The sequence below is a fragment of the Gallus gallus genome, chromosome 8 (genome assembly GCF_016699485.2).
Source record: "Gallus gallus isolate bGalGal1 chromosome 8, bGalGal1.mat.broiler.GRCg7b, whole genome shotgun sequence".
Classification (NCBI taxonomy): domain Eukaryota; kingdom Metazoa; phylum Chordata; class Aves; order Galliformes; family Phasianidae; genus Gallus; species Gallus gallus.
In genome coordinates this window covers 13,901,086-13,918,230 of record NC_052539.1, presented here as the reverse complement: position 1 = coordinate 13,918,230, position 17,145 = coordinate 13,901,086, and the positions used below count along the sequence as shown (strand labels likewise).

The following is a 17,145-nucleotide window of genomic DNA, read 5'->3' as shown; positions in this document are numbered from 1 at the left end:
TACCAGTAGGCATTAGAGTAGGCTTCAGCGAGCCTTGCATCTCTGTCACCCAGCCAGATACCGCTCAAATGATTCATTAAATCAGAACATAGAAAGTAACTTTACTTGAATGCCTTGGCATACATTTTTTATCAACTATAAGAACAAATCTTTTGTCATTTTTACTATATATTCTTATGGTTGAATTGGTAATTTGTGAAACAGATCTTATGAATTTTTCAAGTAGCTTCTGTACATTTAAGGAAATTGTGTCTCTTCTGAATAGAAGCTATAATATATAATGCTGGTCTGTGCTGCATTATGATGAGGTCTAAATGTTTTCATAGCTAATGGTCGTTTTACAGTTGCTTTTAAATGTTCTACAAGTAGCAGGCAGTCTTGGTAGCAATCAGTAGAAGCAGAGAACCAAGGTTGGTTTTTTTTTACCTTTGCTTTCTAAGGGTCCATGCCTAAACAAATGAGTTATATGTGATAGAAAAGTAGAGTAGATTTTATTTCTATTATTATTCCAGTAATGTATTCCAATGTCTTGACCTGGTCCAGACACAGGAGGACTATTTTGTCATAATGCTCAGGAGTGCAGTAGCACAAGTAAGACCCTGAAACTTCCTCTTTCCAGCAGGAAGACCAACCGCATTACACATACCCTGTGCTGCATGAGGTATAAGAACACAAACAAAAGAAGGCAGGGTGAGCATGGGATCTCAGGGCATACATGAAAAGAAACTTCTAAGACCTCAAGTATTTCTGTTTTGTTTGGAAGGAGGCAAACTTTGTTTAAAGTAGCAACTGTTGGAGTTGCACCTGACTTTGTGCATCGATATTGTGGCTCACCACTTCCTTCTCCTAGGAATATACAGCATGCTTAAGTTCACAGTGCACTTTCACAGTACAATGACACTTTCTGTGGTATGCTATTGGGATATTCAATATTACCATCACAGCTGTATTGACTTAAAGACTCATCACTGCTCAATACTTTGTATTATGATAATGTTATCCTTTCTTCATTAGGAGTTTGTGGATTAAATCTTTGTAGAATCTGCATGTAGGATAGTCACAACGCCCAATCTTACACCTAATTTTACTGCTTAAATAATACCTGGGCTCCCTTTGTATTCTGCTGGCCCTCCAAAATTATTCTAAGAACTTACATGCCCTCAAATTTATTGAGTGTTAAATAAACTGGGACTTCTAATTCATTGTTCTGAAGTAAAGTACCTGACAGTAAGTGGTCTGACTGCCTTTCTAGAATTATAAGATGTTGGAGATCCCAGTGGTGAAGCATTTCCTCTTTCTAGTGAACAGCTGGATTTATTCAATCAAATTGAAAATCTAGCCTCAGGCACTCCTGTCTTTGTGACTGTATTGACTTTCTTAGAATGCACTTCGACAGCCAGAGGATTTTGTATGAATGCTTGAATTCATGCCTGTTGAGGAGCAGCTGACTCTAAAATGATCTGTAGATCAAATTTCTTATTTATTTGCCCATTCGGTGTGGTAAATTTTTGTATCTTCTTGTCCTATTTAGTACCAATGTTAAGTGGAATTTTATGCTACACTAGTAGCTACTTCGTAGTGTAAACCAGAAAACAGAAGTTGCATCTTTTTCTCCCGAAGTACTTTACAAGATGTTAAACTGAAGCAGATAAATAGATATACATACAGTATCAAGACAGAAAGGAGAGAGCGGTGGGAAGATTGGTTGCTATGTAAGCATGGGCACTTGCTGTTTTTACTGTATACCCCTGGTACAGTCTAATGGAAAGCTTTCAAGATATTTTCAGGAAATGTCTGCTTTCATCTTATTTATCTGAGCTGGCTGGTTCCAGTGAACTGTGGTCAGCTTCATCTACAAAGCCTATGCAAGAGGTTCCTCCCGCTAAAAGCTTTGAAACGTTTCAGAATGTTCTGGGATTAGCGTATAGGCATTGGGCTGCAGTATTTAAACAAACTCAAAATGACCATGATCACAAAACAAAAGCCATCGTTATGTGTGTGCAGCCACTTTAGATAAATGTGTCGTGTGGAGATGTACTCTAGAGGTTTACTCTCTTGGAGATAACAGTTCTGAACTGGAGAACCGTATGTTCAAGTATGCATTTTTACTTCTTTGCACAACAGAGCGTTTGTATTATTCAACACTGGAATTCCTAAGATATTTTCAGACACATTTAGATGTTTATGATATCTCTGCTCTGTTCTTGCCTGGAAATGTCTACATGTGTGAAATGTACAAATACATATTAGATATGAATCAGATTTGCAGAATGACTATTAAAATGGCACTTGAACTCAAGATAGCAGGTTTTTCCCAAAGAAACCACTTAAAAAACAGGGGAATGATCTTTTATTCCACATCTGATGACAGAAAGTAGGTTTCAGCCAAGAAGAGTTGTTCATAATTGAGCTAGAAATGCAATTTTTTTTCCCCTTCTGAAACAGTTTGCAGGACCAAAAGCCCAAAAAACCCTTCCTTTTTGTAAAAGCACTTGAAATTAGTCCCAGTCTTTGTCTCTCCTCTTGCTCTCAACTTGTAGTTTCTTGTGAAATAAAGAAAAGGCAAGGTTTTTCAATATGGTTAAAAAATGTATGTATATATTCTTCCTTCTTTCATTCTTAATAGTTTTGGATTGTCATTTGGTAAGTGTGAACTCAAACATGTTTTCTGTTAAGCAGTTCTTACTTATCAGCATTTCCTAAGCAAATGCAATCTGCTTATTTGGCATAATGTGCAGGAGATCAGTATTACTTCACTTCCTCCCAGCATGTTCCAGTATTACTTAGGAAATATAAATACTTAGAACAGTATTTTGAAGGATTGCGGTGTTGTTCATTGGGATGTTAATCAGTGCCAACTTTAAAATTAATTGAATATCTTGTTCATTTGTAAAGGAGAAAGAAGAGACCTTAGCAGTTTGAAAGAATCTCCTAATAAATAAATAAAGACAAGAAAAGAAAAAGAAAAAGCACTGTGTTGCTAGTGCTGGTACAAGAAAGTGGCAGATTGTACTTCAGTGCAGCATATACAGCTGCAGTCCTTTTCCATTCTGGTACATCTTGTGGACAGCCTTCTGAATGGGATACTTGGGTGTGCTATGCCCAGCACAAGCTCTCTGATAGGATGATTAGTTCCCCTTAGAGTTCTGGTCCTTGTTCCAATCAGCAGGAGTGATATCTTAGCACACACTGTCTCCTGGACTTCTTTTGCATGGAGCCACGGTGTTGGGTGCAATAAGATCTCTGTGCCTGTCAGTTTTGCTGCCCATCACAGGGGAAGAGCAGGGTCATGGCTTTCTGCCAGGTGTACTGGCAATCCCTCGAAGAGACAGAAATCTGTGTGTTCCAAGCAGATGTGTATGTGAGAGCATGCAGAAGACTGAAGTCATGCCCAGCTGTGCAGGAGTGCCTCACCAGTTGCAAGTGGACATTCATGGTGGTGTTTTCCTGACTAATCCCTTTGTTAGAGGAGGAACATAAATCAAGAAATAGTTTTATGCAGAGTATAATTTTGGAGCTTCTTCTTTAGTTGCCCTTGTCAACTTTATATTCCAAATGTAGTTTATGAGTTGAAAATATGGTAGTAGAAAAAGTACTTTTCTTTCTGTATAAGTAAACATGTTTTTTGTTGCAAATGCTGTTTAAATCCTCTGAAGGACCGCATGGCCAGTGCTGGAAGACATTTTTATCATGTTGACTCTTGGGAAGCTACTGCAGTTCGTGTCCTATTGAACTTCATGGCACAAATATGTGATGATCAAGCAGATGGAAAAAATGTCCAGCACTATTAGAGAGAGAACTCTTTTAAATTTATGCTCATTGAAAATGTATATATTAAGCAGATTTTTTTTTGTAGTCATATTTTCCCCTCCTTCCACAATTGCTTCATACATCTTTGCTTGTTCACAGTCGTGCCATAACAGAGTAAGTTGTACGGTCAAACTGTAATATGGACAGTTCTGAAGCACAGCTTCAAAAGACATGGTTAATGCTGTTAACAGCTGCCTTAAACTTAGTTTTAAATATATTTTAACTTCAACCACTGAGCAAACTGAACTGTTAATTTTGCAACTGAGTCTCAAAGCTCTAACCTTACGAAAATATACTTGTTTCCTTATTAATAATTAATCTTAATACATTCAGTGTAAACATTTTTTATCGTGAAACACAACCCATCTGTTATAAGAAAAACATGACTGACACACAAATGTGTCTTTTATTTTCAAAGTTTTAACTTTATCTTGGTAAACTTTCTGAAGAACAGCCTCCATTTGCTGGGGACATGACGCATAGAAAGAGTTCTTGACTTAGAGGAAATTTGATTGTAAGATGCAAATCAGTGTTGATTTGGCTTTTTGTCTGGAAAAAAAATAGAGGCATACGTCATTGGAAGGGTTACTACAGCTTCCTAGAATGTGATCTGCTGTTCTTCTGCACCAGTTGAATTTCTAGCTTAGGTTCTGGATTAATTTCTTTGTTCTGTGCAGGGAGATGATGATACCACTGCTAGCCTAAGAGACGAGTCCTGTTCTTTCAGCTCTGAAATGAATATTGCCCCAGGTAGAAGTGGTATTACTGAACTCTTCTGGAACCACTATAGCATAAGAACTCTGATTGTGGAAATCCCTGAAAGTGCAGTATTTTTTTTTTTTTTTTTTGAAGATCTGATCAGTCCTTTCCTTACAGTGCTTGTTGCAGATTATGAAATTTAAAACTTGATAATGCCAGACAGTAAGATAAGCTGTCGAGAAAAGACAGTACTTCATTCTGGAGATTCTTTTGTCTTTTGTCATTCCTGTTGAAAGTGTCAGACCTGACAAGACAGACAATATTTTTGCTATGAAATAAATAACTTCTTTTAAGCAGGAAGAATCCTGAGAGTTATTAAAAAATATGAAGATCTTCAAACCTGGCTTTATGAAACTGAGCTGTTATAATTTGCTTGACTTAGAGCAGTAGTCCACAGGACTGCTCAAAGACCCATGCAACAAAGACCTGTGTTAGGGGGAAATAAACAGAGATGCATTTCATTAGCTTTCTTACAGGTAATGTTATGCTGGAGAGTGTTGCCATTTCTCTAATACTCTACAGTGACTGGAGATAAACTGAAAATTAATTAGAAGCATGGAAAATTAATTCAGAAAGCAGGCAAACAATTTTTGATGTGGTAAGTTGTCTACTAGTGAGATTGTGAGATAGCGAGTCTACTGCTGATGAACCAGACTTGTCTTCACTTCCTGATAATGCAGGAATCAAGTACGAAGGAAGTCTGTACTTCTCCTTTGTATGTTACTTCTTGAGACATAAAAGCATTTTGACTCTGTGAGTCCAGATCCACTCTGGCAATTAATTAAGTTCTGATCCTAATACGGGATGTTAACACTGAAGGCAAAAAATTAATTTCAGTATTTTCTGAAATGAGTTCCTTTCATACTCATGCAAACAATCAGAAAATCAGGCTCTTTTGGGAGTCCTTATGTTTAACTTCTGGGGAAAAAAAAAATTGGACACAGTTGAAGCAAATCTATTCCTAGCATGTCTCTTTACTCAGCTGCATTATTCCAGGTGTTTGATCTGTATATCAGAGTGAAAGGCAGGTAATCAAGTTACAATGTTAGAAAGTTCTGCAACTAAACTATAATCAATTTTATGATCATTGTTTCCATAGTATCTGAGTGCAGGTGAGTACATTTTACAAAGTCAAGTATTGACAAATTATTTACCTAAGCTTATTATGTTGTAGCTGTTCCACCTGTATGACAGTATAGTTCTGATTTAATATTTATTGAAGGGGTGGTTGTTTTGTTTTGTCAGGGCTTTTTTGCATACCATTGAGATAATGACTTATCAGCAGTAGATTGCCAATATATGACAGCAGAAAAAAAAAAAGACAACAACATTGACAACAAAAACAACTGCAAAAATGGATGTGGTTGAAATATAGATGCATCTTCGCATCTTTTAGATACTGAATGGTCTCACTACATGTGTACAGTAATTTATACAACAGTGCATATTTTACAAAGCAGTAGTAAGCATTACAGAGAAAAAACAGAGTGTTTACCTTAGCATTTCTGAGTCTCACAATGTCTTCTATCTGTGCATGATTTCATGTAACTGAGTAACCCAAGGATTCCAATATTTGGGAAGTGTCGCGGGGAAACTTGGGGGGACATAAAAAGCTGAGGAACAGAAGACTGAAAAAGATGAAATGATGAATTTTAAAATAGATTTTAAATCTATCTAAACTTAAATTTTTGACCAAGTTGAAAAGGAGGGTAAAGTGGGAGCAAATGCTGAGTGAGAAGTACCTTTGATCTGTCAGCTGGATAGCAGGAAAGAGACTTCAAATAAATTGAGCTCTTTAAACAAGGCCTGTCCTTGAAATGTGTACCTAAGAAACCTAGATTTGTTAGAGGGAAACAGCTGATAGTGATTTCTTCTGGGCTTACATTGTGAACTTTTTATTGCCTTGGATTTATGTAGATAAGTGAGCTAATTTGAAACCGTTTGGAACAACTCCCTGTATGAATGTAAGTGCTTTAATTGGCACACTTTAATATGAAAGTTCTGATACTGTATGTCTGTGAACTGGCATTATCATAATAATTTGGAATGTGGTAGTGTAAAGGTGCTAATATACTTGATCTGGTATTGAAAAATCAACCTGCAGTCATATCTGTTAGCAAAAAATGATGAAACAGTCTTTGATCTGGCTACACTAAGAAGAACTTAGGATAAGAAACCACAGACATCTTTGAGATGGTCAGTGCTTCCCTATTGGTCTTGTTTGGCTAGAGGCTTTTCTACTATACTGTTAAACAGATCTTCTGGAAGCTCTATCCTGTATAGGACTGCCCAAATAATTAGGTGTTTTTGCTGAACGTATATGGTATTTTGTGTTTGTAGCCATTTTCAAATAAGTGTTTGAAAATTCAGATTTTCTGAATTGCCAATTGCCTGTTTGGATTTGGGAAAAAAAAGGGGGGAGGGGGGATGGGGAGAAGTGGGGAATCCCTTGATTCTTCTTCAGTTCTTTGTAAGCAGCTTTACCAGCTGGTTGGATCAGAGAATCCCAACATGGCGAAGGCTGGCAGGGACCTCTGGGTCCATCTGACCCAACCTCTGCTCGAGTCGTGACACCCAGAGCACAGTGCCAGGCCCATGTCCAGGCGGCTCCTGAAAGCCTCCAAGGAGGAGACCCCACAGCCCCCGTGGGCAGCCTGTGCCAGCGATGTCACCCACACAATAAAGGAGAGCTTCCCGTGTCCCAGTTTGTGCTCATTGCTTCTTGTATAAAATCCTGGTTACTACAAGTATGCTTTCTGTTGACTGTTAGTTGTATTCATTCGGCTCCAATGGGAGTGAAATTTTGGTCCTGTTCAAAGGGAATGAAGTTAACTTGAATCAGGAAACCAGCTAAATGCGAGGGTGTGAAAGGTGGACTGTTAAAGAAGAAACATATATAATTATTCAAAGTGTACTCATAAATATGTATTTAATTAAATAAATAAGTATTGAAAAAATATATCTTGACTGGTTTTGTAGAAGCTGCATGTGAAAAACCAAAGGTAGCGGAATCAGTGTTTATTTACAACTTACAGAGTTTACTTTAGAACAAAGCTTAAGTTTTGCATGTATCTGTATTATGTAGGAATGCAAGCCAATTTTGAATCTGTGTCTGTAGCATTGATTTAAATGTAGTGGACAAAAAAATTTTAAATATGAATAATTTAGTTTCTGATGCCATCAGAGGATTAAAGTGTCTGGGCTGGATGCTGTGGACAAGTCAGTACACAATAATGAAAGGAAAGTTAAATAATGAATAAAACATAAATTGCACTTTAGCTACAAAATTTTTGTCTTCAGGATCTTTAGGCAGTATTTAAAACTAGACCAGAAGTACCTTTTTACCCTCAGTAGGAAAATTACCTGCTTATTTCTGTCAGTTATTATCATTCGACAGTGCTGTTTTTAGAGTGTTTATCTTTCACTGAAAAAAATAGAAAATGTGAATAAATGTGTGGATACTGATGAAAAATGTGTCTGAAAACTGACTTCTGTCTTGGACCATAAGGATGTGCTTACAGAGGGCTCCAAATTAGGGGTTGCTTTATTTCCAGAGTTGTAAATGACACTAATCTTAATCATATTTTTCCTTACTAGTATCATCATTTAATTAAACAGAAGACTTAATTCTAGAGATGTCTTTAAATACCTCTCCATATTGTTTGTAAGTTAAATGCTTCCAGTTCAAGATTGTCTGTCAAATATTAATGTGTTCTAATGGAACGTGCTCACTCAGGAGACAGCCTTTTGCTTTTAACAAGGTTTTTCTTAAAAAAAAAAATGTTAAGCTTTTTAAATCATGTTCAAATGAAAGTAATAAGAAAAGAGTGGGTCTTTTTTTTTTTGTTTTTTAATGAAACTGAGCATAACAGCTAAATTACATAAGTTGAGGGTGTAATGTTTTTATTTTCTGAGTGCCTACTAACACCGGATGCTGCGTAAGCATTTAAATATATAGCCAAAGATATTTTTTAAGTTCCCTGGCATTGCAGCTTTAGCTTACAACTACAGACACGCTGTGCTTCAGATCAGCTTTCTGAACAATATGAACTTCTGCCTGATGGAAATCATAGCTTTAAGGTCTGTGGAAATCCCTGCTGTGATTTCAGATACTTCAGTAACAAGGCTGCAATCCCTAAACAGGTGTACTGTATCCAGTGGTACACCGGTTAATTAGGGACTCTACCTCAAGTTAAACAAGCACACAATACATTGGGTAAAGCATCCAGAATTACAGTGATGCTGTCGGAATGCCTGAACACCCTTCAGTAGGGATTTATGCAAAGAATAAATGCTGCCAGTTTTTCAGTTCACCCCACTGACTGAAGCAGTAATTTTAAGTGATTGATAAATGGCTACACTCCAGTTGCACGTACAGGCAGGTGGTCTACAGGCTGCAACGCACAACTACTTCAGTGAGTTTTACTGCTGATCTGCAACACTTGTTGTATTGACTCAGTCATTTGTCTTAAACAAAACAATTACTTTTTGTTTAATCAGTTGCACTGCAGACTTCTGCCATAGGAACATAACTAAAATGGAAAACAAGATTGTAATCTGTAAAATTGAGCCATATTAAATGTCATTTCTGAGTAATAACATTTTTATTGCATTGCTGAGCCCATCAAATCTTTAACATGAGTAGTGCAAGTATATCTGAAATACATTTAAGATAAAAAAAAATCCTTGTGTGTTGATGAAGTAGAACAGATTACAATGGAAGGACTATACCCATTGAACAAGGCTCTGTATATTTCTAGAGGATTTTTAACACTACATGAGATGAACTATTACTGAGAATGATTTGCAAAATGATAGTGCTATTTAGTATTTGTAAATCTGTTCAAAAACTTATTTAGATGTATGGATGAGGTTTTATGCTGTCCTTTCTGGCTGCAGTGCGAGGAATGGGAAATTCACTGTAGAGAGCTGCTGAAGGAGTCTTGAGCTGTTGAAGAAATTAAAGTACCTTGTAATACTGAAACAACTTAGGGGCTCCTGTCAGAGTGATGGCAGCCTCCTTGGTGCTGTCCTGTGGTCTACTGTTGGTCCAAGAAGTGGGTCAATGTGATTAATGTGGCCAGCAGCCTGCCTAGTGCAGGCCTTGTTCTGGCCCCCAGCAACTTGCCCTTCGACTGGCCTTCCACAGGGTCAGACTGCAGACAATTCCCACTCCTACCACTTGCCAGCTGGCACTGCTGCACATATATTTTTGTCCACTCAGTACTGTTGCAGTCCTTTATACCTCACAGAAGCAATCAGAGATGATTTCACCTCAAAATGGTAGGTACAGAGTTGGCAAAAGGCACTCTTGTTATGAATACTCCTTGTAAATCTCCAATCAGAAAATACTTAGGTAATACTGTCCCAAACAGTACTTTTGAGGATAAAACATTCAGAAGGAGAAAAGCAGGAAATACTGTGTTTTTATGCCCTTGTAGCTTAGTTCCTCTAAGTATCGATTCATTATTCATAAAGATGGTAACTGCTGTCCTACATTCGTGACTTCATTTTTCCAAATACAGAAGTGACTTGTAATAGTCCTGCAAGTGTGAGTTTTGAATGGAAATTAAACGGACTTCCAAGTTAATTTCCATTATTTGTGACCCATGTGACTGTGGCATTCCCTGCCTTTGGTTTAAAGACTTACATCCACAAGACAACAAAAGTGACTCACGGGCATCCAACTATTAAGGTGTTAAAAGATGTCTGATAAAGAAAACCAATCAGTATCTAATTGTTGAGAGAGTCTGGTTTTTGTAATAGAAATTAATTTATATGTCTGCATAGTGAGAGTAATTCAACCCAATGTGGAAAAGTAGAGGTGATTATGGCCAGGAAAAGAACAAAGCGTAGAAAAGACAAAATGGTGCATTTAGCTTTTAGCAGCCTGCCCAACGGGGAAGCCCTCAGCTAAGAATTGAGATCAGCTCTGCCTTCAGAGCCATTTGATCACACATACAGAAAGCCATGGATCATTCACCAGTCATGCCAAACCTCAGCAACACAGTTCAGTGTAGAGTTGCCATTAAAATATTTTTCATGTGCATCTGAACACTGGCGATAACTGTGATGAACTTAGTATTCAGGAGTTTTCTATTCAGACAGAGATTTGTTTAATGTTTTATTGCACTTGACAGGTAATGGTAAGTGGCACTCCACAGTGCGTCACCTGCACCCATGTTCTTTCATTTTTTGTGTAATTCTAAGTGACCAATTTTGGATGCTGGAAAGGAACTTGACTTTTCTTGGGTGGTTGCGTTCTTACTGTTGTTTTCAGGTGCCTGTTTCAGAGGCCTCTAACTGGATGATACCACACTGGTGGCACTGAAAGTGCAACTTTTTCAAAGGGGACCGCAGAGTTCATTTTAAAACAAAAGGCCGGGAAGGTTTTCTTGAAGTCCAGCATGGGGGGGGAGGATGGTATTATACAGTTAGATCACTTTTTTTTTAGGAAGCGCCAGTTAGTGATTTAACTACATAAAATGTATTCCTCCACCATCATCCTTTCCGATTGTCTTTCAGTCTTAGCGGTTAGTGTAGGCACTGATAAGTGAAGAAACTGCAAACAATATCAGTCTAATATCAGTCTATTACATTTAATTCATACAATGCGACTGTCTTTTAAATACGTTTTCATTTACAGAAGTATTTGTCAAATGTTTTTGTAAGGAGACTAATTCATAGAAAGCTTGAATCTTGGGTTGAAGCACTGAACTATGTAAACGTTTTTCAGTAGCCAGATGTCATTTAATGGCTTGATAGTAATACCTTGGTCTAAGCATTCATTTTGCTTTTTTTTTTTTTTTTTAACAGGTAGCATATGTGGAATAGTCAGCGAACACAAATTTTATCAGTCAGATATAGTTTGACATTCTTAACACTTTTTAAACTTTACAAAGCCCTGTTTACCATATGGTGTAAGTGGGTGTGCAGGAAACGACACTGTTTCACGAAGTCTGATACATACTTTACAGCTTTTCCATGAAGTGAGCGTGAAAGTTTCCTTTTAACAGTGTGCTGAGGGCAATCTTTTGAAGCACGGGCGTGCAATGTTGGACAACATTATGTACATTTCTGTAGGTGATTGGGTTTTTTAATCGCTTAATTCTTTAGCTTCTCTCACTTGAGTTTTTCACAAAGGTTTGTTCAGCATTAGTGTTGCAATGTGCAGAAGAGCTAACCAAACAGCAGACTTCACATTTCTTGTTTTGTTGTTGTAGTAACCAAATACTATTACTGTGATTCAAATCTTATTTCCTGTTTATACTCTGATTTTTATGAAGATGCTTCAGAGTTTCAAGTCAATTCCATGATCTTTAAATTGAAATCTTGTGTATCATTATATTAGTCATGATAGTTTCTTCAGAGGTAGACTCACTGTAGCTGTCAACGTATTGATCCCAAAGACTGTCCTGGTTTATTTGCCTGAAACTATGGTTTGATTCAGTTAGCACTTCATGCAAGGATGAGCGCACAACCCTTGATCATTTAATTTAGGTGGGACCAGTGGTACTAAGACCATCAAAACTGTTAGTGCAAAGCAGCAGCTTGCGCCTGCTCCTCTTGCAGACAAAAGCGCCTTCTGGTCAGACAGCCATTATAAAAGCCGTTGTAAAAGTAGAAAAGTACCTGAGAACAAGCAGTTTTCAAGTGACAAGTTAAAACATCGTTTAAGTGCCTATGGACAGTTTTCCAAGGTTAAAGTGTTTGTACATATGTATACATAAGTGTTCCATCTAGGCACGATTTTTTAATAATTGCTAGAAACTTAGGCACGTGTCTCTGAAATTACTTTTTTGTTTTGTCTCCCACTTATCAGATAATTAGTAGCTTAATGACTTTTCAAACAAAGGTCTGGTAAGACAAAAATAATCCACAGTTATTTTCATTTTTAAATCTGCCCCACAGTATTTAAGGCCCGGCCACTACTCTGAGAATCCCAATCGTTTTTCTTTCTTAGCATGGGCTACAGCAGCTACTCTGTACACAGACTGTCTTAAACAGGGCGTGATAGGAAGAAATATTTGTAATTTATGAAACTATGTAATTTCACAAACTGCAGTTGTAAAAATGTACATAGAGATACTGTTTAGCAGGTGAGCTGGGTAGCGTAACTGTTTTACTATGTTACATAAAACCCCACGATCTGTTTGCTTTTTTCTTAATAGTATTTTTCTTATTCTCTTAAGCACAAGGTAGAAAAAAGAAAATTCAGTTAAAATGCTCGTAGATTGACAACACAGCAGAGGATATTTTGCAGCCTCCTGGCACCAGTATATAGGAAGTCATGACTGTTTATGCCACCAATCTCTTTTCATATATAATCTACTAAATCCTGTGAAGAATAACTTGAAGAGCAGTAATAATGCATCTCCTGATCTTTCTCCCACTATCCTCATCTCCAGACCAACACTCTGAAATTGTCACTGATCTTCTATCAGCACTTCCTCTGTTTCCCTGCTGATAAAGCATCACGATGCAAAAGTCAGCCTCCAGCTTGTCAGCCCTGGTTGGAGGCACTGTTTTACCAGATTAAATACTAACCATTGTACTTCCCACCAGGAAAGAGACAGCTCTGTCCTGTCTGTCACTAAATACAGAACAAAGCCTAGTGGCTTCCACCCAAAAATCACAAGTCTAACTGTGAATACTTCACTTCTGTGCAAGGGTTTACATAGCAGGGTTTGTGCATCAGTTTAATTCCACACCACATCGCTACTTTAAGCATCCCCTAAAATCTTAATAAATGTCAGTGCTGGGCAGTTAAAGTATTTAATTAAATGGACATACTGAAATAGAGTTCCCAAATAAGTGGAAGATCATTTAACTTGTAAAAAAATCTATTTATTAATGAAGAAATTTTGAAAACTTATTTTGTGTTGGGAAACTGTATTTACTGTGCCTTGTAAGATCTTTTGTTTGTGTTCTACAACTGTTTTAGCTTAGACTAGGAGTCTATATGCAGATTAAGAGTTTATATAGAATAAGAGTTTATATGCAGCTTTTCTCCAGGGAAAGTGGTCTTCACACAAATGACCGCAGGGAGACTGATCTCAGTTGTCACACACTTACAGGTTCTTTGGGCTGTGAAGTTTTTAATAAGCTGTAGACTACCCTGAGCAGCTTCCTCAGAGCACATCAATTCTCAAGAATTTTGAAATACTCCCCACTGGGTCTATTTCTCTGTCACACTATTTACCTAAATTTACCTAAATACAGTAACTGAGGCCAAGCAACTGTTGCAGGGATGTTAGTTCTTGCCAGGTAACACTGGGATAGGTCTGTCACCTATTCAAATGAAAATACTTTATTCTCCTTGTTGGCAACTACTTTCAGCTTCCATTCATTGTAAATAATAAAATCAGTGGAAACTGGATGGACTCCATCCTTAACAGTTTAGAAAATCAGGCCCAAATGGTGGAATTTGTGTAAAATGTTGCTAAGTAGCAAACATAGAAAGTCCAAGCACTGTTTGAAATTTACAGCTGAACTCTACTAGCTAAATTCAGAAATATAATTTTACCCCCTTTGATTCTGTTTCTTTTTTGAAGCATTTACTCGACAACTCCAGGCACTCTGAGACTTAAAGCACTTCATCGCATTACCAAAACAAAAAATAGTTTGACTTCGGTGCTATACTTTGATATTGCATCAGTTGTAAAACTGAATTTTAGTGTCTCATATAAGAACTTCTCAAGCTTAAATCAGCTGTGTTCTCTTTGCCAAAAGATCATTCCTTTCTAATAGCATCTGGTTTTGACTGTCTTTCTTAAAGCCTAATTTCATAGCACTTCAGTGTGTAAAAATTAACTTACGCTGCTTTAAGGTACAGACTGTCAAAGCTGAGGAGTCATATTCTGATTTCAGTCACAATGGTCCTCAGTTTGGGAATTTAATTGATGTTTTGTGTGCCCGTGTGCATCAGGTAAAATTAATAATAGTCCGGAATGCCTCTGTAGGAGGCTTCTGTGTAATTGGAGAGATCTTCCTTAAAGCAAAATGAGCTCGCTATTGTGGTGTGCTACGCGTTTTGTGACATACTGCAGGGGGCAGTCCTCCAATTAAATGGATCCAACCGTACGTCTTCGTGCAGTCGGACAGTGTGTGATGGCAGTTAACTGCAGCTTCTGTCCAGGAGCCCTACTAAGAATTTGTAGAAAGAATGTTCTTCTTGTATACTTCAAGATGAATTTCACGGCTCTTTCACATTGTATTCATACAAGGAACCATACAGATTTTACAAGATGAATGTGTAAGAGCTTTTAGTTAAGAATTCACATTGATATTTTTTCTTTTTTTACAAGTAATTAGGCATTTTGTTCTGATTTTTTTCCTAAATTAAGTATCACCAGCATACACTTTACTAAAGGCATACAAACTACTACCGCATTTCCTTTGATTTTTTGTTTCCATTTCGCTACATGTTAATAAATGTTTGTATTTCAGTACAGGTCGAGCAGTGTATCATGTATTCAGTCATACACCAGGCTGTAATGAATCAAGTGGGACAAAGAGTTACAAACTCCTTTTCTTCACTATAATTGTCTGAACTCACAAGACCTGCATCTTTATAGCTGACGTTGAAAAGTCCCTTTTTTGTATCACATGTATACAGTGTTTGTTATTGTTTGTTTGGGTCTTCTTTTTTTTTTTTTTTTTTGCCAGATTGTCACAAAATATTCCGGTTTTTAAAAGTAGTCAGAGAAGCCCAGCGTACACACAGTTCCTGACCACGTTACTTGGAGAACTCCACTTCAAAAATGAAGATCTGGAAAGTTTAACAAGAATATTCAGAGCGGACAGCCCACCTGAATGGTCAGTCAATTGTAAGCTATTCTGCATGTCATAAAACTAAACCAGTTAACAATTTTTATCTCCAGCATTTTGTAGGTATAATAACTATAGATTGTATCGACCAGAGTAGAAAGTGTGTAAAGTACATTTTAAAGTAAAAAAAATGTATGCTGTATGGAAATGAGTGTCATGACTTTGTCATTTACAGTAAATGCTGGCTGCTTATCACTTTAATCTTTTGAGAACATACCGTTGGTTTACTGCAATTTTGGGAGGAATTTTTCTCAAGTTCTATTGGGATTCATCAAAAATAATAATAATCTGAGTGATTATAGTGCCTGTCTCAGCAGCGGAGTTTTCGTGTGTGTTACATCTAGTCTAGGTGATATAAAATTAAACTAAAAGCAATAAAGCTGAGACTGCATTTTGCATTCTAGATAGGCAGAAATAAAGAAGAGAAATAACTTACGTATACTGATCCAATTGAAATGATTTAACCAGTCTAGCATTATAATATTTAATTTAAAAATTTGTGTATTAACAATTACTCATCTCAGGCCTTTGTTCCCCACAGAACACGGTGATCATCTTAACATCTCCCACTACCTGAGATAGCTGCATGGAGAAAAACAAATGCCATCAGTTGTTGGAATGTCTCTTTTTAAATGAAAAATAAAATTAAGTATTCATTGTACTTCTTGCACTTTTGCTCTGATTTATTTCTTAGAATAAGCACTGTGAAGTCTTTTGCAGAAGCTGACTGTAACGGCAGCTGCTGAAGCTATGCATGGAAACTACTTAAAATGTGGACGGTCTGAAGACTTTCTATTTAAAGGCAATAGAAAGAAATCCAGATTTTTGGTTTGGTCTTAGTTTGTTCGGGACATTTTCAGCCAAAATGTACCCGCAGAAATTGGAGGGAAGAAAAAATCAGCCTGGTGAGTTAGAAACACTGCTGCTGACATGTTTCCATTTGACTCAGTGCATGGAGCGGTGTTCTTTAAGAATGATGAAGATGGTACATGAAGATACCTGATCTATAGCCTGTTTGTCGTGCTACTTCTAAGAAAAAAAGAAGGGGGATGGGGGTCTCTTAACATCATGCACAACTTATTTTTAAACATTCTCTAATTGTTACCGATTTCAAAATAGATTTTAAGAATTTTCTGCTTTTTGTACTAATTTTATTTTAAGAAGCTGTGTTGTTTAGAATGGGTATGTTTAAACTCGCTCCTATAAATAAATAATTGCAAAATAGAATCTAAAACTCATCCAGTAGTAACTCTTAATAGTGCCGTAAGTTGGTGTATCGCGTATTCTCAGTTCACAGACTCTCTTTTGAGAAACTTGAAAATGAAGTTGTATCTGCCAGTGCTTAGGCTGCAGCAAATGCCAGCACTAAAGCAGGACATACCAGAACTGCTGCACAGCAATTCCATTTAAAAAACAGAGCTTATTCCCCTGTCTAGTTTCTGTAATTAGTTATCTAAAGAAAACTCTGTATTTAGATTAGTGCCTGGTAGTTCCTTCATGACCATCAGCATATTTATGTTGATTTCCCCTGACACACAGAAGCTCGTGCCTCGGGAAGCTCCACTGTGCAGCGCAGTTTATTTAGGTGATGTTTGAGTTTTCCTAACTTAACCTCATAATGGGAAGTTACGTCCAATTTAGCTCATAAAAGCAGTGATTTAGAATAAGGAAAACTTTTCATGCACTTAAAGCTATACGTTTTTCTATGTCTGCAATAGGAAAAAAGTACTCCATCAGAGAGTGTCT

At 37.1% G+C, this 17,145-nt stretch overlaps 1 protein-coding gene across 3 annotated transcripts in view; it reads left to right on the top strand.

Annotated features, from left to right (window-relative positions):
* The window catches only part of RPAP2 (RNA polymerase II associated protein 2), a 34,070-nt gene extending 18,010 nt beyond the window's left edge, over positions 1 to 16,060 (top strand). Inside the window, exons 12-13 of one of the 3 annotated variants that reach the window (XM_422341.8) lie at positions 15,238 to 15,387; positions 15,941 to 16,060. In XM_422341.8, coding sequence (XP_422341.4) covers positions 15,238 to 15,387; position 15,941 — 151 coding nt within the window. In that variant the 3' untranslated portion in view covers positions 15,942 to 16,060. Of the gene's footprint in view, positions 1 to 4,487; positions 13,771 to 15,237; positions 15,399 to 15,940 lie in introns of those variants that run through there. The other 2 variants (XM_015290687.4, XM_015290689.4) reach the window with 2 other exon arrangements.
* Positions 16,061 to 17,145: the final 1,085 nt, after the last annotated feature.